This window comes from Anopheles gambiae, chromosome 2 (assembly GCF_943734735.2).
Source record: "Anopheles gambiae chromosome 2, idAnoGambNW_F1_1, whole genome shotgun sequence".
NCBI lineage: Eukaryota > Metazoa > Arthropoda > Insecta > Diptera > Culicidae > Anopheles > Anopheles gambiae.
In genome coordinates, this window is record NC_064601.1 from 111,743,650 (window position 1) to 111,767,940 (window position 24,291).

General features: G+C 45.3%; 1 protein-coding gene across 11 annotated transcripts in view; it reads right to left on the reverse strand.

The window, feature by feature from the left end:
- Positions 1-4,628: 4,628 nt before the first annotated feature.
- LOC1269990 (hornerin) overlaps positions 4,629-24,291 on the reverse strand; it is a 46,457-nt gene continuing 26,794 nt past the window's right edge. For all 11 annotated transcript variants that reach the window (XM_061648751.1, XM_061648750.1, XM_061648748.1 and 8 more), the window contains exons 3-6: positions 21,718-21,880; positions 11,633-16,039; positions 11,034-11,558; positions 4,629-10,938 (exon numbers count right to left, since the gene is read on the reverse strand). In XM_061648751.1, the coding sequence (XP_061504735.1) occupies positions 10,594-10,938; positions 11,034-11,558; positions 11,633-16,039; positions 21,718-21,879 (5,439 nt within the window). In that variant the 5' untranslated portion in view covers position 21,880 and the 3' untranslated portion in view covers positions 4,629-10,593. The remainder of the gene's footprint in view (positions 10,939-11,033; positions 11,559-11,632; positions 16,040-21,717; positions 21,881-24,291) is intronic.

A 24,291-nucleotide genomic window follows, 5' to 3' on the forward strand; every position in this document is an offset into this window, starting at 1 on the left:
TACCAAAAACACCTATAATATGTTCGAGGCTATAATTGTTTAGGTTAGTTGAGTTTTGTTTTGTATGGTTTTTGCTTCTGCTTTTGTTTTTTTATCAGTTTAGTTGCTAAACGCCATATGTTTGGTTATCGTTTTGATATTTTAGTGTTTTTCCCCCACTTTATAACAGTAACGGAACAGTTGTTTCACTTTTCTCTTTTCCATTCTCCATTTTTTTCTAGTTATTTCCATTAGTATAGAAGCATACAGCTTTCTCCACTTTTCTTCACTCCTCCTTTCTTCCGCAAACGCACAAAGAAACAGTTTAAAGATTAATTCAACAAACACTTACTATTTAGTTTAATGTTTCAGTTTTGCTTTGTTTTAAAGAAGAAGGTAAATATAAAAATGAGAAATTGCTTGCTTTCATCATCTACTTCCTGATTACTTCTCCCTCCCTTCTGCTCCCTTTTCAGCAGTGTAATAAGTTCATTTCATTTAATTGTGTTTTAGTTTATGTTTAACTTTTTTTTAGTGAAAAGATTTGTTCTTCTTTAAATTTGATTTTAGCTTGAGAGAATTAAGTCTATAGCATTGAGGGGAACAACGAACAGGTGGAAGGAAACATGGAAAACCATGGCATGCTTAGAGGCGTTTACAAGTTTATACTATACAAGAGTGTTCATTATGTTACGGTTACACGTTTTTAACTCGCCTTTTTTCTACTTCTTCCTCCTCTCCGTTTTCTTGATTAATTTTCCTCCCACTAAATACGTTCACACTTTTGTAAATGTTTAAGCTTAAAAATGTAAATATGATAAATATGGATGTAGTGGTTTTGTTTTTGCCTTTTCTGTTTTACTGTTCCACTTTTCTGCTGTTTGTGTTTTGCGTCTTTGCATTAGTGTCTGTGTGCTTGTTGATGTAGTTTTTTTTATTCTCTTTTCATTTCATTATTCATTCGCTTTTCTATTCGTTTATGCTATTCTGATTTGCATTTTTCCTTCGTTTTTTTTTGTATGTTTATTTGCTTGTAAAACAGGAAAACATCGCTCTGCATTCGATTACATCTTTGCGTTTAGAGTTCGGCCTTTTTGTTGATTTATTACAAACTCTTATTTTTTAAAACAAATGTTTAGCTTTTTTCCATAAACCATTTCTTTTACCTTTGATGTTAGTTGCAGTGTGAACGCATTTTTGTTGTTGTTTTAGCTTCAATTTTGTCCCGTTACCTCTGCTTGCTTTCTTCATCTGTTCACATTTATTATATGCATTTATGTATGTATATTGCGTTATATATGTACGATTTTGGTTTTGTTTTATTTCCACATTCATATCAACGTTCCCTTTGTGTATACAAAATAGCCGGAGAAACTGTAAAAATGTTAACTAATGTTTATTTCTTCTTCTTCTTCTTCTTCTTCTTCTTCTTCTTCTTCTTCTTCTTCTTCTTCTTCTTCTTTTCTTCGGCATTCGGATTTCCCCCCCCCCCACTCGGTTGTGTTGTAGTGTTGGCGTGCAGGGTCGCGTGGCGTTATGATAACATTTTATGCTTCTTTTACTTCTTCCTTTTCTTCTATTCTTTTATTTACCGTTGGATTACTTTTATATTTACTTTTGTTCTATTTCTTGTTATTTTACTCCACTTTTCGTTAAACAGATTTCATTACGAAATCATTTACTTTCCTACCGTTTTTTTTTTTGTTCATTTAGCTTTCGCTAACCAAAATTACCCCCAAAACTCACCTGCTGCTTATTTTGTTCACGTAGTTTCACGTAAATGTACTTGGTTTTGCTATTGCTACTTGAGTTACCATTGTGAGGTGGACTTAATCGTTTCCATTATGCATTAGCTAAGTATATGTATAAGTTTATAGTAGCTTGATACAGCGATCCAGTGGAGTCGCTTCTTCTTCTTCTTCTTCTGTTTAACGCTCTCAATGGCTTTTGCTTTTACGGTTAATGTGAATGCATTCCATATTTAAACGCCCGACGTATCTCCACGTGCTCAGCGAGTGGCTTTCTTTCCCATCGCTTGAAGTGGTCAAGTGTTGCTAGTACGTTGCTACAGCAACTTAGGGGATTACTTAGGGCTGGATTGGCTGGATTTGATTCGAAGTGGGAAGGTGTGTTTGCACTGTTTATGGATTATGATTTAATGCACCGCACCCTTGCAGTTGTAGCATTCTTGATTGATTGATAACGTTGGGTGTAGACTTGTTTAGTGGATAGTTTAGCACTCTATATCTCTAATATGATAGCATTTAATCAGAGTGTTTCTGTGTTTTTGTTTATTTGCTACGCCTGCTAACTGCTACCACCATTCCATTCGCTGAATCGCTTCGCACTGAAAGTACAATAAACGCCACACCACCACACCCACCGAGACCTATATAAAGTATGATGCTCACCTTCCATTAAAACTGGAGGATGAACGAATGTTAACTCTAAATTTCACATCACAAGTTCGAAGGAAATAAGTGCGTGCTGGGCGTGCGGCCAGTTTGCGCCATCCGTTTGCAACTGTATTTGCATACCAATGGCAAAACATGTTGCGCCACGCGCGCCATCATCAACGCAAACAATGTTTCTGTTAAGGTTTTGTAGATTTGGTTCGGTTATTCGGTTTCTTTTTCTTTGTATGTGCGGGCAACTCGGGGCTCCGTAGGATATATTAATATATTGATATTAATGTAGAGCTGAACCTTTTTTTTCCTTTTGGCTGCTACATATCGGGGAATCGAACAGCACACCGGGACAGACGCAGAAAGTGCTATACAGCGTTGTTTTTTTTTTCTTCGTAGGAACTCGTCTCAACGGTGACGCAAACATATTCTTCCTCTTCTTCTTCTTCTATCGCTAGGTAACAACTCAAACAGCACAAACAGCTTTAAAACACGCTAACAAATGCTTCTAAGAACAGGGCAAAACTTGCGGGTAAGTATCAAACCGTAGCAACAGTGCAATAATAACATCCCTAACAAACGGCGCATCGAGAGCTTCTAGTGATAAAGCGTGTAAATGGGCGCAGCTGGGGGAAGAATCTACGATACGATCGGTTCGGTTTAGTTGTGTAGTAGTGTTTGCTAGCTTTTTTTGCTGCTAAGAGTGGATTTAAACGTAAACACGATCCGTTAGATGATCATTAACATGTTGGTATTAGTTTTGTTTAACACTGTGTACGGCATTGTGTAAGAGAGTGTATAAATGATGATTATTAGTTGTTGTTTTGTTTTGTTTGTTTCCTTCTTTAGGTTGCTCTTGAACAGGCTCTGTATATATAGCGAATACACATGAAAGTTAACTACAAGTATTGTTTTTTTCTCTTAAAAAGGCACTTTTACTCTAGTAGCAAACGAAGTGAACTCCTCACTAGCAAAAGACAAAATCGCAAACCGGGCCTGTGCTAATAGTCGTCTGTGTTTTTTTAGTGCTGCTTTCTGTCCAAGCGCTTTTTTCTTATTCCCCGATACGCAGCGAAAAAGAAAAACGATGTTATTGTTGTAAGTTTTTTTTTTGCAAGGAAACTGGAAGCGACTCAAAAAGGCATACTAACCAAACGCTCTGAATTGGTCTAATTGTTGCAAGATCATGATTTAGAGGTTCGAGCTTCCTAACCCTCCCTTATGAGTTCCGCCAAATGGGTCGCCGGCCCTAATATGCTCCCTCGCTGTCGCTATCTAAACACTGTATAAGATGATATAGATTGTTCGTGGCTGCCCTTTCTCTTTACGTCTATACTACTGCGCCTCGTTTACACAGCTTGGAGGCGCGCACACACAGGTGGTTGGTCAAATGCTCCGCACACTTTCACCTATTATGGCACTGGCATTGCGGGCAAAAATTGTTAACAAACCAACGGGTGGGGGGATGTTGTTTAAGATTTAAGCTATGCACACTATTTTCTTTTAAAGTTACCACATTTTACACTCTCATGCAGTTTAATGGGGTAGCTATTCTTATTTAGTTTATGTTTTTTTTATCATTTTCAAATCAGATTTGCTCTTTTTAAATCGTACACGTGTGCGGCCAGTTATTTTGCATTCTCTTTAGTTGATTTTACTTCATTAACAAAGTTTACGCTTTCCTTTTTTTTTGGTTTGGTTTTACGTTATCTAACTCCTACTTCTAAGATTGCCGCCTGGTAGTTCAACATTGATAACACTATTCGGTCGGTCGGTTTTTTTGCTTTTACTCTATTCGATACGAATGAATAATGATGATGTAAATGGAGTAAGTAGTAAATCGCTAGCCAGTTACAGCGCCATATGCTGGCGTGCGGATTTTTTTTATATGGTTTTTAGTTATACTAGAATGTAGTTTAGTTTAGTCACACTTTTCCACGATGTAATGGTTTGTTTGATTGTTGTTAAATGCGCAATTAAACACACTACAACCCTTCCGTTTTCTGTTTGAGCTGGTAGCTAGCCTTATTTGCCGTTAGAGCACGAAAACAACTGAAAAAGAAAACAAAAGGAAAAAGTTAATAAGAAATAAACGAAATAGATAATAATGAAAAAGAAATTACAAATTGAATCATAACATTATAATTAAATATGTGATATTATAACAAACGAAAGCGAGGAGAAGAAAATAAAGGAAACTAAACAAAATAACAACAAAGTAGAAACAGAAAAAAAGAATGGAGCTTAATTTCAACGCTAGTAACTCTTGTATTTCCGATCGGGTCAGTTTAACTTGGTACGGTATTTTTAAACGCTTTGCTAAATACTTCTCGCCACACGCTGCTGTTACCAATCGAACCATCTCTGCTAAATCCATTACAATTTCCCCTTCGGTTGGAGGTTTTTATAACGCAACAATTGAATGATTATTTGCCGATGCATTGCCTAATTCTGCCGCCTAAGTTAAAAACAAAAACGGAAGAAAGTATTTGGGGGAAAAATTATATCTGTGTTTGTGTGTGTGTGTTTTAATCTTGAAACCCAGTATACGAAACGATATCTATCTATCCCTTTTGCTTATACATATATAGTTCATACCATTTGCGAAACCGTTGCACAAACGAAACAATACCGAAATGGGGGTCCAAGCGAAGATATCATACGAAAATGGGTGTTGGGTGTGTAAATAAGTTAAACAGTTCGTTTAAAGGAACACAGAGTATAAGAGGAAAGGTAACAACAGAACAAAGCGCTTAGCTGTAGTAAGCAGTAATAAAAGAGAAGAATTGCGCTGGTGGGCGAGAGGTTTTGCGCTTGAGAGCGCATTGGTGGCGTACGACGAAACGAGTGGTGTAAGTAAAATAATGATAAGAATAATAATAAAATATCGATCAACAATCAACGCGAAAAAGATCAACTACACTAAACGCTAAAAATTGTATTAAATTCCTATTCCGGGTGGTGGTTTTTGAGCTACAACACACATACACACTGTGTAATGATTGGGAAAAAGGGGTTTATGTTTAAGCGCTGTTATTATAATAGTATAATAGTTTATAGGAAGGAGAAAGAACAAACAAAAAAAACCGAACGTTCGACGTTCATCAACGCATCGCGCCTAAAGGGGCTGCGTAAAACGCAGCTTTAAATTCCTTTCCTATCATGCTCAAACGAACCTGTAACATGCTGTAATCGCTAGTGACAGAGTGTGTGAAATATGGGAAAAGATATCATATAATATATATAAAAAAGCGTCTTTAAGAGCTAATAACATAATTTCATTTTTTCTTCACTATCTTGTCTTCGTCGTCGTCATTTCACTCTATCGACACTGCTTCTCCTTCCTACCTCGTCCTAAATGTCGCTCAAAGGGGACCAGTAATGGTTAGAAAACTATAGGCTTTTGCTATGCATCGCTACACACTAATTCTACCCCCTTTTGGTTACCCGCTGCAGAACTCGAAAACAATATAAGAAGCACAAAACAAAACAAACAAAAACAGACAAACAGACAAACGCTATAAAATGGGAACCGAAAGTATGAAAAAGAGCGTTGAATTTAACAGCAAAATCGAACAGGATAATCAAATTGAAGTACAAAATACAAGGGGCAGTAAATAAATGGCAAAACAAAACACTTACGCCAGCTCTTTTGAATCGATTTTTTCTCTTCTCACCGTTTGATTGATCGTGTTTTGCTTCAGGTTGCTTTGTGGTTTGTCTTTTCGTGATCATGCCCGCGATCGCGTGGTGATCGTGGCTGTTGTTGCGCAGAAACCCGCGATGGGAAAACGTGTTTTTTGTTGTTTGTTTTTTTGTGTTGTTATTTTGTTTCATCTTGTATTGTTTTTTTTGTTTTTTTTGTTAAGAGTTGTTTTGTCTATTGCTTCCATTTACCTAGTTGTTTCATTTCATTGTTTTTTTGTTTGTTTGTTTGTTTATCCACCGTTCTGGTTGTACATATAATACGTTAATAGCCATCTCGTTCAGATTCTATATATGTCTCTCTTCTGCTTAACTTCCGAATATTAAAAATATATATATATACTTTTTTTGTTTCAAATATATGTTTATAGGTATGTATATATCCTTGTTTTTTTTCTTCATATATATATATATTAAATGTTAACTCTGTTTCATCCATCTCATCCATCCTTTATGCACTTTTGTATGTCGCCGTGTATAGAAGTTGGGAGGGGGAAGGATATACCAATGTATAAATGATGCTAATTATGTGTGTCTCTGTATGTTTTTTTTGAATGTTTTGTATCCGTTTTGTTGTTACTGTTGCTTTCCTTTGTGACCTTTATGAACTACAAATTGGACTCATTAGTCACACACATCATTCGCTTTGTGTTTGTTTCGATTTGTTTAGTGTTTGTTTTTTCTTCTTCTTCAAGTGTATAGTTGTGATTTGCTGTTTTGCATATGTTTGCTTTGCCGGTTTTACTATCTTGCTAGCTCGCACCGTTACCCGTCGTATTAGCTAGAAGAGGAAATGATTAATTTTCCCTCCATCTCGATTGGCTGTCTTTCATGTGTAACATCTTTCATCATCAACGTTTTGTTCCAATGGCTTGTAAAAGCTTGCTACTATTATGCTACTACTACGACTACTACGACTTCTACTACTAGTGGTGCTTCGCCATTAATGCTTCCCCGTCTTACCACAGTTCTTCCAAAATTAACGCAGCAAATTTCGCTAACGTTCTTTCGCTACGCATACTCACTACAGACAATATTGCAAGCCTAACACAGAATCTCATCATTGATTATCCTCGTCCCCCCCTTCTCGGCGTGATTGGCGGCGAAGCGATGGGAATCATTAAATTGATTCACTTAGTTTATCGTAATACACAGTAGTGTGGTTACACAATCATGTTCTTGATTTCTTTTTTTTTTTCAAACGAAAAACTTTCGAGTGTCGAGAAATCTTAAGAAATGTTCTGGTTCCGCATCCTGACCACTCTGTTTGTTTTGCATTTTGCAAAATTCTTCTCGCTATTTCGGACAAACAAACGGCATCGTGTGCATCGTGTTCCCGGGGAACTGAACTCTTCGCTCACTCACTTTCGTAGCTTTCTTTTGCTCAGTCGAGGATAAAAGTGTGTGAACGTTTCGCAAACGCTGAACAGTAGCAGAATCGTTCCCTACGAAATAAATAGAATATTTTTACAAAATGTATACACCATTCACCAACAACCCATTGGGTTTAAGAAAGGAAATAAAGAAAAACGAGTACAATTATTCTTGCCTTGACTGCTGCACGCGCCCGTGAAAAGCGTCTGTGACTGAAACGCTGTCCCAGGGGTAAGCGCAGTTGGCAAACTTGTGGTATAAATGGTTAAACTTCTTTCCAAACAGCAAACAGTTCCACCCAAAAGCGCACAGGGGATATAACTTATCAACAGTTGGGAAAGGGTTTGCATACGTAGCGCAAAGTAACAAAGCGGCGGTTATATCGTTAGTACATTAGTTAAAACAATCTGCTCGCTGGTGTGATCGTCACCAACGTCACTTTGCTGAGCGGAAACAAAATAAGCTACCTATTGTATATATGCAGAGTAACATCGGATGCTAATAAAATTACATGATGCATTTGTGCCGACTTGATGGCAAATAGCATCATCGAACCACGCTGGCACAACACGCGCTTCTGCGAGAATGTGTCTGTGTGTATGAGCTTCCGGCTAACCGTCATTCCAGTTTACATCGTAAACAAATGGCCTCCTCCCTGGCACGAAACTGTTCTATCCCTCCCTCTGTCCTTCATTTGCTAGACTCGCGAGTATGAAAACACCACCATTTGCGAGCATTGGAGCGGTTACAGTGCATGGATGCAAATCGCAAAGTATGTTTGTTTGTTAACGTTCCGAGCGCGAACAGTCCGAGCCGATGGGCAGCTCGGCATTTACGGTAAGTGGTAATAATAATTTCGCTACTAATTTTACAGCATTTTACTACTCCTTTTTTCTCATCCTCCTGCACGTTCTTTTTGTGTAAAACCACAAAAGATCAGGAACTGAAAAATCGATCATTCCCTATCCACTAGAGTACGTTTGCATGTGTTTTGTGTTTTTGTTTAGCGTAGCATCTTAATAGTCTGTTTGTCTTCTGTCTAAGGTGTATATGCACGTGTGGTTTGTGACTTTGTTTTTTTTTACTAGAATATACAACATACTCTAATGAACAAGCGCGGGCTGCCTCGCACGCATAAACGAGTTCCGGAGAGTATCTGGCACACCGGTTGCCGGTGTTTAAATTGGACTATTAATTGTAAATCACACTCACACAATCAATCCCGCACGATCTTTACTGTCAAAGTGGGTTCCAATTTGCTACACTGTACATTCGTATAAGAGCATTTATGTGTGATTTTCATTCTTCACTCTTTTGCTAGTGTAACTAGCATCATTTCATCGAATGAAAGTGTGACCTCGGATACAATTAAGCTAGGCGGCTGCTTCACGCCGTCGCACACGTGTTGGGGTAACAACAATTCTCAACGCTGCAAACGGATATATGCTGCGCGGGTAAGAGTAACTTATTTGCAAACATAAGTGCTAGTACTGTTGCTTGTCGGCAATGAAACAGTAGATGCCAGTAGATGTATTTGGGGAGGGCATCGGAGCACTACTAATCACGGGCAGTCGGAACGAAAGTTTAGAGTATTGTATAGCTCCGGGTTGTAAAATCAATTACTCGTTTTCTCTTTAAATTCTCGCCCTCCTTCTCTTTTACCGTGCTGAGCAATGGGGAAAATGTATGCTAAAATTACTAATGTAGTTGTAACATCTTAAAACATAGCTATGCTTTTTCTAAAATCAAAAGCAAGCGCTTTCAACGCAACTCGTCACTCAATAACTGTGTGTAATCCATATAACGATTAATGTGTTCATGATGCTACGATATGTAATACATATATAATATTTAAAAAGAAAACAAACAAACAATGATAAAATTTGTAAACTGTTACCCAAGCATTCTACTACGGTCTAAAAAGCTTTATAAGCGATCAAAAAAGAAGAAGAAGAAAAACAAGTTTTAACTGTGCTTGTGTGTTAATCACCTAGTAACATTATCTAGAGTAGGGACAGTGTAGTATCCCTTAACAGAACAATCGTTCGCTCGCAAACAGGGTCGTTGGGAGCTAGCGTGTCGTTAAAATTATATCCTCACTATTAGCCTGAATTCCCGGAGCACGCACGGTTAAGCATATATTGCGTGTAAATTGAGCTAGAAAAAGACTGCTAACGCGTGAACGCATGTGGTACTCACTGTTCGGTGCCTCCACCCCGTCCCGTTTGGAAATAGGAAACAGGTATTAGTAATAACACGATATACTATTTCCATTAATTAAAAAAGGTCTACTAGTGTCTTCACCGTTGAGCGATTGGGGATTATGTTTTAAAGCAGAGTAGAAAGGAAAACAAGACAAAAAAAACCACTGTTCAGCAACGCATTCTTTTTAACGTATTTAAGGCATTTCACAATCGTGCCAGTCCATCTCGGCGATTCAGTATCGGAGCACAGTTTCATTCATCCTTTTCCCTTCTTCCAAATTGTCTTTCTCTATCGAAACTAGCACACACCAATAATCATAAAAAAAACTGATTACCTTAACCAGTTCTAAATTAACGTTATTCACAGATCAGTCCATGATCCTTTCTATGCAGGAATTAAACATTAACCAAAAAGCAAAATGTTTAAACACATTTCTTAGCAAAAACTACACGGGGGGAAAAAAAAGGAGAACCAAACTCATTTCTCGCCAGCTCGAGCTGATCGCTTTTCAACCGGTTTTGCAACATGTAGAAATACACCGGAACAAAATTTCTTTAAGCAAACCCTATCGCGGCAGCTAATGGTCTCCCCCACAGGAGGCTCCTAGTATAGGTACGGCAACTTTTGCCGTAAATCTCTCTCTCTCTCTCTTTTTAGGCGAGTAAGGAGAGACGGAGAAAGAACGAGTTGTGAAACAGACTGAACTGATGTAACTTACACTAAAAAAGGGGGTTGGCAACGTTCGACGTCCGAACGTCTCAAATCCGCAATTGATTCGTCATTAGCATTAAAAAAAACAAACAAACAAACCCACTCCCCCCAAACACACACGCAGACAGTATTGGATTGTATCCTACAGATATGGTCTGGCTTGGGCGGCCGCCACTATTGCTGCCACTAGCCGCATTCCCGCCAGCTCCCTGTGTTATATGCCATTCTCGTCGATCACCGACTTGAGGCGCTGCTCCAGCTCGCGCATATCGTCCGCAATGTCGTACGCATCCTCGCAGCTGCTACCCTTGCTGGTGTTGAGGCTGCTCAGCAGCGGATCGTTAGCGCCAGCCTGATCCAGCCCGACGACGCCCGACATCGGTTTGAGGCTGGGCAGCTCGAGCAGATTGTTCCACAGCGATGCAGCCGACTGGTCGACGTGAAGCGATACGCCTCCATCGGAGCCACCGGCAGACGATACGACCGACGGGGACGATGAGGCCGTCACGGAGGTAAGAATTGCCGAGGACGTAATACCCGCCACGGAAGATGATTGAATCTTGAATAAAAAAAGGTATTTAATAAAATGAATGTTTTAGCGGACTTTTTTCGTTGACCACAAACTATCAAAGTGCTGGAGAAAAAACAACTCACCCTTAGGTCGTTCAGTTCTTTGAAAGTGTTCATTTTGCGTTGATCATCACTAGCCACACGGTCGCTCAAGCAGCTTGGCGATGCCGGCTGGCTGCTAGTGATCAGTTCGTGATAGCGGGCAACATCGCCGAGCGTATCGCTAGCCCCCGGTGCGGCACCCTTGCCTGGCTGGCCCAGGAAACCTTGCTGTTGGCCGCTGCCCGAGTCGATCAGCATTTTCGGCAGCTTGTAGTGCTCGGACGAGCGTATAAAGGTGGAAGCAGCCGACGCGAACGGCAGCCCGGGGTAACCGGCCGTGCCGTTGCTGCGCCCGTTCGCGTTGCAGCTCGCGTCCTGATCGTGCGTGTCGTCTGGCGACGATTTGAAGCTGGACAGCTCCAGCAGATTGTTCCACATGGACGTGCCGCCGTTGGGACCGCCGGTGCCGCCTACTACCATCGGCGGTGTCGTGCAGACGGAAGACTCCGATGTCACCGACATGATCATGCCAGGCGATTGTATGCCCGATAGCGATGACTGCGGACTCTAGATGGGGAGGAATGCCAACCAAAATGATTAAATGTATTACGCAAAGGACGGACGAAAAATTACAAATGTACCTTAAGATCGGTCAGCTTGCGCTGATCTTCGGCGGGCGATAGTGCTGATCCAGCACTGCCACCCAACCGTTCACCCAAACTTCCTCCATTGCATCGATCTCCCGCCTTCGCCAGCAGGTGCTGTTGAGCATGCTGCTGTTGGGGAGAATCGCTTCGCTCCGTCATCATCATCACCGAGTTGGCCATCATGGAGTGATAGTGTTGTTGCGGCGGCGGCGGCGGCTGCTGCTGCCCGTAATGGCCCCCGGTAAGCCCACCCTGCGAAACCAATGATTGTAGCAGGAAATCCTGCTCTACACAGCCACTGTTGTTACCATTGCCGGACGGTGCTGCGACTGGGTCGCAGCAATCGGCCATGCCGCCGGCCGGATCGTACTCTAGCGTCTTCTTATCCGCGCGCAACAGATCAAAGTCCAGTGTGTTGTTGTTCGGTTCGGGAGCCATCTTCGCCAACACGGCAGCGGCGGCGGAGGAAGATGATGGATGGTGCGGGTGTTGATGCTGCTGCTGCTGCTGCTGCTGGTGGTGGTGGTGTACATGATATGGAAGGTGTGACGACGGTTGCTGCATCGAATGCTTATGGTTTTGCGGCATCGACGGAGTGCCACTGCCAGGGTAGAAAGGCGAGGAGGCGGACGAGCTACCGTTTCCGCCGCCGGTCGGCGAAGGATTGTCGCCAAGCGAGGAGGAAGACGTAGTGGACCACAGACCAGCCCGCTGCTGCTGGTGACCTCTCGGGTGGCCTCGCGGCGTCAGCCCCAAGTCGATGCGTTCCGTACCGATCGGATTCATGCGCGAGATTGGCCCGTACGGGGCGGCATTGTTACACTCCTGCTCCGCCACGATCAGTGCATCATCGTCCGCTAGCAGCGAATCGGACCGGATGAACATGTCCTTGCTGGTGGCGAGGGCCGGGTTCGGCATGCCGATATCGTTCAGATGTTGGTTCATCAGCTGCTGGTTGTACGATTTCTTCGTACCACTGCCCGCCACCGTGCCGAGTGTGTCGAAGAACGTCTTGGCCAGGTAGCCGGCCGGTGGCTCACCACCGACGGACGGGCGCGACGACGGTTGATACACTCCAGGCGGCCCGTGGTGCAAATGGTGATGCGGATGGTGGTGATGGGGCGGCGCGTGATTGTGCTGATAACCCGGCTGAGACCCGTTGTAGCCATTGTGGTGTGGTGGCGCAGGGGGTGCCACCTGCCCGGGAGAACTTTTGCCCACCGTTTCCGGGCCACCCATTCCGGGCAGCCCTGGGGAAGATAGATACGGGGGCGGTGGAAGCGGCCCATTACGTCCGCCCGAGTACGGTGGGCCGGCGGCGGACGGCGGTATCGGCGGTGGCATTCCATGGCCATGCTGCGACGGTACCAGATGCGGTCCCCGATTGCTCTGCTGATGCTGCTTCTCCTTGAAGTCACGCCCCTGCGGGCCCAGCTTTTGATGATGATAGTTCTGCTGCTGGCCCCCCTGGTGCTGCAATCCGCCCATATACTTCGAGCCCATTGGGCCGGTTGTGGGCGCATTGGAGTGTCCATTTTTGGGACTACCACCAGCCCCATATGGTGCTGCACCGGACGACGGATGGAGCGGTGCTGGCCCTCCATGTCCTCCGATTCCATAGCTGCCACCACCGGGCTGCTGCTGATGGCTGCCGGGGCCCACCTTCCCGTGGTGTTGTCCCCCGCCCAGGTGATGGTGGTGGGGCGGACTGGCGAAATTATCCGTGCCGGCATAGTTCGGCGGGGGCCGTCGTGACTGCGCAGGATGGTTATGGCCGTGGTGATGTGGCGGACCGTGCTGGGGTCCATGCTCCACCCCATGTTTTCCACCCTCCGGATACTCACCCGGACCGAAGTACGGAGGATGGTGCAGCGAGTTTGGCAACGGGCTATGATGGTGGTGGTGCGGTTCCATCTGATGCCCGCCAGGGCCGTGTCCTGCGCCTCCTGGCTGTCCGGAAGGCGGATAACCACCCGAATGATGACTTCCATTAGCAGCGCCATCGTGATGCATGCCGGGATGTGTCGGTGGTACTGGGCCGCCCGGTCCACCTGGGTGATAGTTGCCGCCACCGTTAGCACTAGCTCCACCTGCCCCCGGACCCATGTGTGGTGGAGGACGGAATCTCATCGCCTGGGGAGAATTGTGCTGCATTCCACCGCCCTGTGAGGAAGGACCAGCTCCACCACCGGGACCACTGTTGGAATGATGCGGTGGTCCACGATTAGAGTAGCCACCGCCATTACCAGCAGCATGTGGATAGTGACCGGCTGTCGTACTACCCCCACCAACAGAGTAGCCTCCACGGCCTCCTCCATTCATTGACATCGAGCCTCCTCCACTGAAGGATCCGGATGGATGAGGACCTCCGGCCCCATTAGCACCGCCACTGGCTGCTGCACCCGAACCAACGCTGCCGCTTGCACCGTGTGGTTTATCCATCATACGATGGCCATGTTGACTTCCTGCACTGTCTCTGTTACCTCCTCCTCCACCACTGGCGGGTGATGTCTTGTGATAGCGCACTGGCGACGATGTTTCCTCTCCGGATGAATGGTAACCGTGCGAGGAGGACGAGCTTTGATGCATGCTGCCACTCGCTCCATCCCCATTACTGCCGCTACCTCCCGAGTGTCCGTGATAGTCCACCGTCGAACGTGCACGACTTGCCCCTCCTGTCTGGCCTGCTCCTCCTCCTCCTCCACCACCACCTCTATCTCTATCCCCACCTCCTCCCCCAGTGCCACTCGAATGATGGTCTTTACCATTCGGTACCATCCGCAGACTGGCCGTCGCGCTGCTGCTGCTGCCGTGGCTCTTGCGCAGCTTCGTCCGATACTTCTCCAGCTCCTCGTCCGAATGGGCAAACGTGCAATTCGGGCCACGCGGACACGTGCCCCGGTTGTTCAAATCCCGGCACAGGCTGATCTTGTAGTTGCGGTTGTGCGCCAGATGGCCCGCCTCCTGCAGCTTCCGATTGCCATGGTGCTGCACAAAGTCTACCAGCCCGGCGACGACCCGCTTCACCGCCTGCAGCGCGGCCGCACACTCTGCCCAGCTCGGCACGAGGTTCTCGCTGTTGTAATCGATCGCGGCCAGATGCTTCAGCTGTACCCGCAACCCGGACAGGTTGGCCGGATCGCCCGTACGCTGCAGCGCGATGATCAGCTCCTGCACCGACTGCACGAACGACTGCGGCGTCTGCAGCTTGTCGTTGATGCTTTGCATGTGCGATTTGTGGGCCGTGTCGCCGTACAGCAGCGACGACCACTGGTCCGGCGCAATACGCAGCCCGGCCTCCGTCGCGATCTGCACGATCTGGGCGTCGTGCTCGCGGCGCAGCGCCTCGTACGTGCGGAACTCCTCCTTCAGCTGCATCAGCGACGAGTCGCCCTCGCGCTTCGACACCTTAAAGCAGCTCGCCCGGTACAGCAGCTGCACCACGTGGCCGATGCTCGTTTTGGACGCCTGGGAAAAGTGCGGCTCGAGCCGCTGCACCACAAACATTACCAGCACCTTGCGCGACAGGGCCGACCCGTCCTCGAGCGCTAGCAGCACCAGCTTCAGCACCTCCTCCTGCATGGCCGGCCCGAGAAACTGGCAGCCGCGGGCCCGCACCGCCGCCCACAGGTTCGTGCTGAGCTGCTGCGGGTTCTGATGGTGCAGGATCAGCTCCATGACCGTGCGCTCGCCGAGCGAGCGTGCGGCACGGAGCGACCGGGCCCGGCCCTCGTCCTCGATCAGCTGACAGTTGACCAGTATCACCAGCTTGCGCTGCATCTGCCGCGACAGCAGGCTGGCGCCCGAGGGCCCCGAAGAGCCTCCGCCGACGTTGCCGCTCCCGCCCGCCACCGAGCCGCTGCCGGCCGACGGGCAGGGCTTCAGGTAGAGCGCCAGCTCCTCGATGCATCCCTTGGCCGATTTGTAGTACTGCAGGTTCTCGGGGCTGAGGCTCTGGACGCTCGTCGAGTTGAGGTCGGGGTCGGCGATGATGCCGGCGGACGCATTGGCGCCGGGCGGAGCGTTTACACCACCGGAGGAAGAAGTCGAGCTGTTGCTGCTGTTGGTTTTATTACCATCGCTGCTGGCACTACTACTACTGCTGCTACTGCTGCTACTGCTACTGCTGCTGCTGCTACTACTACTACTACAGCTGCTGCTGCTTGCGCTGCTATTGCTCCCGCAAACAGCGCCCTGCGAGCTTCCTCCTCCCGGTGATACAGTGCCACCATTGTTGGTACAATTGTTGGCACTGCCTGCTCCACTGCCTCCTCCTCCTCCTCCTGCTGCTGCTCCGCCTTTCGTACCGTATGCCGGTGCGGACGAAGCTCCTGGTGTACTGACCAACTGCAGTAATGCATTATTAATCGGTAGATAGTCTAAATCAGTCGAAATAACAGTCTGTGCGGTAGAACGGGAGAGAAAGCAAGAAAACAAAGAATTAGATATAATTTGCTTTCAATACATAAAGCAGTGATCCTCCAATATTGATGAATTGGAGTGATCCGGAGTCGGAATCTTCCGGAGATGGAAACATCCGTAGTCGGAATCTTCCGGAGTTTAAGTCTCTTGGAGTCGGTGTCGTCCAGTATTGGAATTATGCCGATTCGTGGTCGTCCAGAGTCAGAGTCGACAGGAGTCAAAGTCGTTCAGCGTGTGAGTCTGTCGGATCCGAAGACTTCCAGAGTCGTAACCGGTCGGAGCCGATTAGTTTTAGACGACTCCTGACGACTCTGTGTCTGGAAGACTCCAACCAACCACGGAACTAATAATAATCGGAATCGGTTCTGAACCTTAGGTGCACTTCAGAAAGCACATCACTACTTAGGATTTCAAACTTCAACATTCCATTTCAAATTCCCAATGAGACACCATTCGATCGTAAAGGACACGTTGCTACATCATGATAAAACATGATAAACATGTCTGAACGATTCCGATCCAGCATCGTTTTCCAGCAACAAGACACAGGACCTCCTAATGCATACATATCCAGATATAACGTCGTTTATAGCTTATGAATTTCCAAAAGCATTCATTATGGATGAGAGCATTCCCTCAAAAAAAGCACGATAGATGCTATTATATCGGAAATCAAACCCCTTTGCTGACACGTGAGTGGTGTGCTTAGCACTTCACACAAAAGCACAAAAAGTGGTTGACATCCGTTACCAATTCAAGTACCGTGAAGAATGCAACAAACCTCCCTCTTACAGTCAGAAGCAGCCTCAGTTAGTCCTCCATTCGGTTAACGAGCATGTTCGTATGTTCTTACGACTTACGGATGCGATTTATCTTCTCAATACGGTTTTCATCCATTTGGGACAAAACGCTCTGCTGGGGAAAACAAACACCACCTCCCACCATTTCCAGCTCGCGTACAAACATCCAGTACCATTTCAACAAGGATTTGGATTTATTCACGCGCGTATGTGTGTACGTGAATCTCCCAGACACACCACCCATGACAGCTTGGGCAGCAACACGCAAAAGGCATTGGGAGGCTAAATCGAACGCTTATCTTTGCGCAACAGCAACCGTGCACGTGGTGAAGCAAAGCGTACAGTACAGGACGTTATTTCCCCCTGTCAGTACAGTACACAATATGGCAGCGAAAAAAAAAAGGCACAAAGGTCTCACTCCAAACCAAAACACTCTTCTGGTTGGTTCAAGAATCTTCTCCCGTAACGTCTCGAGTTTCGTATTTATTATTACTTTGCGCCACGACAGCAGCAGCAGCAGCAGCAACAGCAGCAGTAAGAAGCATAACTACAGGCAGCATATAATGTGCGCGTAACCACAAGCTATCGGTACCGGCGGTATCGTAAACCTTCGTACAGTGTGCCCATGTGTCTTACAACCACATTGCGCAGTACCACAGCACAACAACACAACACTACAGCCAATGTGGCCATCGCTTCCTGCATCGCGAAGCATCGCTGCGGAAAATCATAAACGTAATATAAACTTATTCATATTAAGCGATACAAATCCATTTGGTCCGTTGTTTTCTTCTTGTATTTTTGCCAAGCATCGTTGCCTTGCGCTGCCTTTCCTTCGTGTTACGCGGTGTTTGTTTTTATACATCTCGCGTCATAACAGCGTACCACCACACCATGGGTAATACACTACACGGGTAACTGTTTTCTATGATGCACCACACACCGATGCTACGGCGTACGGGCGCGTCGAGTACGCCACCGGAAGCGTAATTGTGATTGAACGAAACGGAAAAAAGGAACAGCGCACCAGCGAAAGCATACGGAACATGAATTTACCATTTATCTGATTGTAGCTATAACCACACACACATACACAGTAACAAGGATTGCATTACATACGTGTTTCAGTTTATTTAGCAAATTCATAATCTAGTTGATGGAAAAGAATGAAATTTCAGTGGATTTTTATCCTAAAAATTCACCCCACAAACAGGAAAGGAAAAATAAATATGACAAAACCAAGTTAATCCCTCTTCAAACTCCCGCTGACGCCAAAATTTCATGCGCGCAACGAGCTAAATAGTTTAACGCAAAAGGACAAACCCAAAAACGGACACGCTTCATCGGTGTCGTCAGAGCGATCAGATCTCTGATGCGTGTATGCTAAATAATACAAACATAAACACACCCACAGCTGGGGACTGGGGACTCGGGACAGACAGTAAAGTAGAAAATCTCCGCACTTTCCCCGCCCACGCGCCACACCAGAGACAAGAACCGCTTATCCTTTACGTCCGTGTTTTTCAGCCGCATTACATAAATAGCTACAATTTGGTGGCCGTGTGCTCCACCAGCGTGCCTTTCTTCGTTCTCCGCATTTTTTTTATTACACAACCAAAGCGCGGTTAAATAGAAACCGTCACCCAACACCGGCAGGATGTGTTCAGGGATCGACCTTCTGTCTCACCTCCACATCGTTGGGTCGCGTTCCTGGCAAATGCCAGGGTGGATAGAGGGGGTGAGGGAAAAGGTTAACGTATTTCGGCAAGGATTTGCTCAACTTACTACAAGAGCTTGTCGATTGGCGGGCGGTAAAAAAACATATCCAATCGAAACAATGCCGAAAACACGGATGGAATGGAGCAGCGGAAAAAGCTGGATGCTTAAAAAAGGATGCCTTTTTCCCCCTTACTACGGGGTATTAAGCGAACACACACGCACAGCTAACGGGCCTCGGGAGAAAGGTGTTATACCGGTTCACCGGTTCCACACTCTCTCCCTCTCCCTGAACATTCGGGAAAGTCAACACCATCGACCAACAAAAAAAGGACACAATCTCGTCAATCCGTAACGCTACCAGAAAGCTACTGCACACACGCACTCGAGGCCCATTCTTCCACGGTAAGGGTTGGCAGCAGCAGGTGTGGCGAAATGTGCCCCCGGATAGCAGGGACTTGATAGGATATCAAATGAACTTCACATACACAAACACACAAGACCCAAACCAAAAAAAAAGGAAGCGCAACGCAAAAGGTATCAAAATTTAATACCTTCGCCTTGAGGCCGAATTTCGAGCGGCAGTTAGTACCATTCCTGGTGCTGGATATTCCACCATTCCGGGGGCTGTACATTTTTGTTGTATTTTTGTTTCTATTTTTTTCCTCCTCTAAGCTTTGTGTGTGTGTTCACTGCCACCCAGTGTACACACTAACCGGGGGATACTATTGACGGGTTTATACAAATTTCATTTTCAACTGCTTCAATGGTTGGGAGAGAAGCAGTGGGAGTGGGAGGGGAAAAGCTCGCCCCAGGTCGGCACATAGAGTACACGATAAAGGAGACCACTGTCAGAGGGGGGGGCATGGGAGAGAAAACGACGCCGTGTCACGAGACACAGTCCGCGGGAACGGTCGGTTGTCGGTTGTTTTGTGGCGGATGTTTGTAAATCAGATTAGAGAGAGGAAATTTTTTGAAGCCACGTAGAACACACGTTTGGGAAGGTGGGAAGCTAGGGAGCTTACATGGCGCGGCCGTATACAGGATGGGGGTCCGGGAAAGGAGGGTAGAAGAGAGAAGCCTTTTATTTTTTGGAACATTTCCCATGGTATCTCTCTTGTCCCTGCAACTCAGTTCGGTTATGGTCTTTTTTTTGGTTTTGGTTTCATGTAGAAAAACAGCAAGCAGCAGAAGGTCCGTCTGCTATATAGAACGAATTTTGTATTTTTATTGGCTTTTTTACACACTTTCAAATAGGAAAAAACTTGGATTTATTTTTATATAACGTAATGTGTGATTTGTTACACCAAATGTGATGAAATCATTCTTCATACAATAAGGAAATTATAACCGTAAAAGTTACTTTTGACTTGAGTCATCATCCCATCCCCGCAGATTACATTGGATTCGAACGTACAACCTGCTTTGCCAAAGACCAAGCGCTTAACACGGCGCTATGCATCCTTCATTCGTGAAGGGTGTTTATTGTCCATTTTAATCAACAAGTTCCTCATTTCGTTACCTAACCGTTTATACCTACATATATGAATAACAGTGAATATTAATGAATATCAATTCATATCAAGAACAAATACAAAGTTTAGTTCTCTTTATTCAGCTTTTTTAAGCACACTATAGGATAAAAAGCAATCACACGTGCTTTCAAAGATCCAACTTCAATATTCATCTCATCGCACGGGAACGATGTGCTAACTTTCCATTTGAACATCCGCAAAAAAGGTGCAAACCTTTAGCTCTTCATATCCTTTATACATCCGTCTGCCGATAACGCTTGCCAATAGATGCAGGCAAGGATTTAGAGCCCCGATTCCCAAACACTGATGCTTTCCACATTTCTGATTCTCCCCAACAACCGGTGAAGCAAGAAAGTCAAAGAATCTCGCATAAAGAAGTTCTCCATATAGATATGTGTTCGTTCGCACCGAAAACCCTTGCAGCCCGACGCAATCCAGAAGCAACCAAACACGGATATACACACAACAAAAAGGAACGGAAACGAACTGGTGGAAATAAATAAAATTCCAAAATCACCAGCATATGAACCCTTTTGCCACCTTCTTTACATTCGTATCAAATAAAATCTTTAACTAGCAGGCGGAAGATCGCTACGGCACGAGAAAAAAAAGGATCGTCCCGAAATACACACGCCCGGAACACCCGGGAAAAGCGCAAACCATGCAAAGGTACGGTGCGGAAAAAGCTAATGTTCTAAATCCCTCTGCGTGCTCTTTGCCGAGAGGCCTCTCCCCCCATGGGGTCCGAACCGGTGGGTGCTTCTCGGTGCCATCCGGAATCAGGCACAGCAGCAGAGTCATAACTTTAATATTGAATGACATCACGCAGCAGACGCTTCCACCGACCATTCCCGAGCCACGTGCATCGTGCCAGGACGCACCGTGTCACAGGTCTGTGATCAAACGCACACACACACATACACGAGCTTTTGCCGCATGTGGCAGTCCCTTTCAGGATGGAGAAGATGATAAAGTTTTATTGCTCCTTGCTATGGGGATTCTTGCCTCGTCCTCCTCCGTCGTTATTGTCGTCGTCGCTTCATGGCGGCTTGACTTTGCAACAAGCAAGTTGATTTGTTTTACTTTGTGCTTCAACCTTGACTTGTCGTTATTTGATTACTTTTTCCACGTGAGTTATTCACATTCGGGGTGTCCCGGAGCGGGTGGAAGGAACCAATGCTGGCTGGTTTGTGGGTGCGTATGTGTGCGTGTATTTTTGATCTGTTTTTGCTTCTCAATCGTAAAACGTTTCTCATTTTTTGCAACTTCGTCACGTTTTTTTCTTCACTTCAGTACGTTTAGATTATAAAGTGAAACGGGAAGCAAATTTGTATTGATGGAAGCTATTTAAAGATTCGCCGTAATGGTTTCATTCGAAGCTTTTAGGAAGGAAGTCAATTTGGAGCGTGTTTGTTTTATGTTACAACTCAGCCTTATTCTTTACTTAGTACCATATAAAGCGTATCATTTGATAGATGTTTTTAACATACGGTAAGTCTGCACCAAGTCTCAATTCTTCCTAAAAAATCCTCTTAAAATTCATACTAAATTGGTAACCATTGTAAATTTCTAACACGTCAACTTACAATATAGAAACAGTACATACCTGATCGAACGGGCACTGCCTGTGGTGGAGTGTGGCGAGACAGGTGCGGCAGATCGTGTGGCCGCATCCTAGACTGATCGGTGGGCGTAGATTCGCTGCAAACTCGTTGCAGCAAACGGGACAGCTGAGAAACTCTGTCCATTGGGGCGCCTGTATTGGCATTCTGTGAACGAAACGGAAGAAGGGGAAAGTAGTTTAAGCAAAAGAAGACAAAACAAAAAACAAAATGGAAGGCAAATATCTTGGTTTGCATCGCCAGTGAATGGAAATGAATGAATGGAGAAAAGTGGAAGAATTAAAAGCCGAATAGATAGCTACGCGCGAGCGCATGATTAATAGTGCCCCGAGAGCTAGACCGAGAAAGTACCACACAGGTCTGGCAAAAACAGGAAATCGTTTCATCTAATTTCAAACCACTCAAACAGTCCCCATACAGACCCGTCGATCCATTTTTTACCTTGCTACTTGCGCTTTCATGCACAATTTTTGGTTTTTTGCTCGGTCCTCTCACAAATCACTAAACCAGATGCACCCGTCGTTTCCATTTAGATCGTAGTGCAACGGACGCATACTAATAACGAACAAGGCAACAAGGCAAGGTCGTTGGGAAGGTCGTACCGAGCCGGATATGAATGTCGCGCTCTGTAGACACACCGTCATCTAGGCTTTAACAAAAAAAAGACTCCCAGCTTCGAACTAATCCAAAAAGGAGAAAGCACCCACGGCGGCGGCGGCATTGGGCAAATTTATGCTTGGAAAGTTCCGTTTTTTTGTAATACCAACCCAATCGTGTGTACGCACCCGTGCTCTCGTTGTCCAAAACTTCACACTACAGACACATGCCCACACGATCGACCAGAGTTTGACAGAAATGGGCAAAAATGGGCCTGCGTACGGCATTCCGACGTGAGTGAGAGGATGGTTCGTACGTTCCGAACGGATAGGAGGTTTTGTGGGGAGTTGGTTTTTGTGGGTGAACTTTATGATGCCCATTTCCTGCGACACATAAGGTGGAGGGGTGGTACGCATGTACCGTGTGTGTGTGTGTGTGTTTGTGTAGCGCCTCCGGTTTGACGTTGACATTGAGCTGATGGGGCACGGAAGAATGATCATCGCGTGGAATGATAAGTGCCTGCGAGGGAGTCGTGCGCGTTTTACAAAACATTGCACATGTGTGTTGGGAGATATTATAGAGAAAAGGCAGTGGTTGAAGCTACACTTTATCTACATTTAAACTATTTTTGTATCAAAGACAGCAATATCTTTGTCTAAGGTTCGATTATAAGGCAATTGCTTAATTTAGAATATTTGATGATTCCGTTTATGAACCCATTTTGTCTAAAATTCTACAATTTAGGTGGACTAATCATTAGCTTAAGATTAAGAGTAGATGATGGAAAGAATTTAATGCACTCTGTCAAAATTGTATGAATTACACATGAGACTCAGCTTCATAATTCTTAGTCTGATCTTTTAATAAATCTCAAAAAGGGCGAACGCATAAGCAACAACACCTAACTAGAGCCATTATCAATGCAAACATTTACAAATTAAATAATGAAACATTCTTGCAGCTCTTTCAGAAACATTTCAATCGTCCTCACAGATAAACGCGCCAAAATTTTGTCAAATGACGCATGGCAAACCGTTTTTTTTTTTTTGCACTCATGACGCTATCCAACGTCCAACGAAAGCACAACAACCAACGGACAGAGCGCAGCGCCAGTCCATCCATTGCCGGTTCAATAAAAAAAGCTTTAAAAAGCCATCGCTGTTCGCTCGTTGCGAAAGGCCCGAGAAGTGGAATGTCTTCCTCAGTTCCATATATAATCTTAGCGCATCACCCGCACGACACAGCTCCACTCATCTCTCATCAACATCAACATCGTTTTCATCATCATCATCATCATCGTCATCGCCGCCATCTAGGCATTTCATTTTCACTCTCGATTCGCTTTCTAGCGGGCTTGATTGGCGGGTCTATTCCCCCAAGGGAGAGTGGAGCAAGAAAAGACGGGGCGATGGGCGATGGCCCACTCGTGTGCACCGAATTAGAGAGGAAGCCCTTTTTCTCGCTTTCGTAAGCGCCGTCTCGTTTTTTTGGGGGGTCCAACTGTTCGCTTTCATTTTTTTTTGTTTTTTTTTCGTACACGGCAGGGGCTGGAAAGCTTATTTTCGGACAATCATCCCTCTAATGTCGGCAGACGGCTTTGACAATCCCTTCCGCAGTATAATCGAATTTGTCGAGCTAATCTCCGACCGGGCCCGTCGAGCTATCATCACCCAGCCCAGCAGCCCCAAACTTCCGGGAGGACGATATATATGGAGGATTTGCACGGTGGGAGCATAGGCACAAACAAAGGCAGACAACATCTCTGTGCCGATAATAATCCGGTAAATGAAACATACAAAAAATAATGCCGAACATGTATGTGATTTTGAAAACATTCCAACAACCATTCCCGATCAAAGAGCTGTGGATTTGGATCGAAATTGTAAATTGCACTCGTCCCACTGGCATTGGCAAAAAACCCATTGGCACAGGTTGAGAGAACGATGCAGAAAGGAATTGCA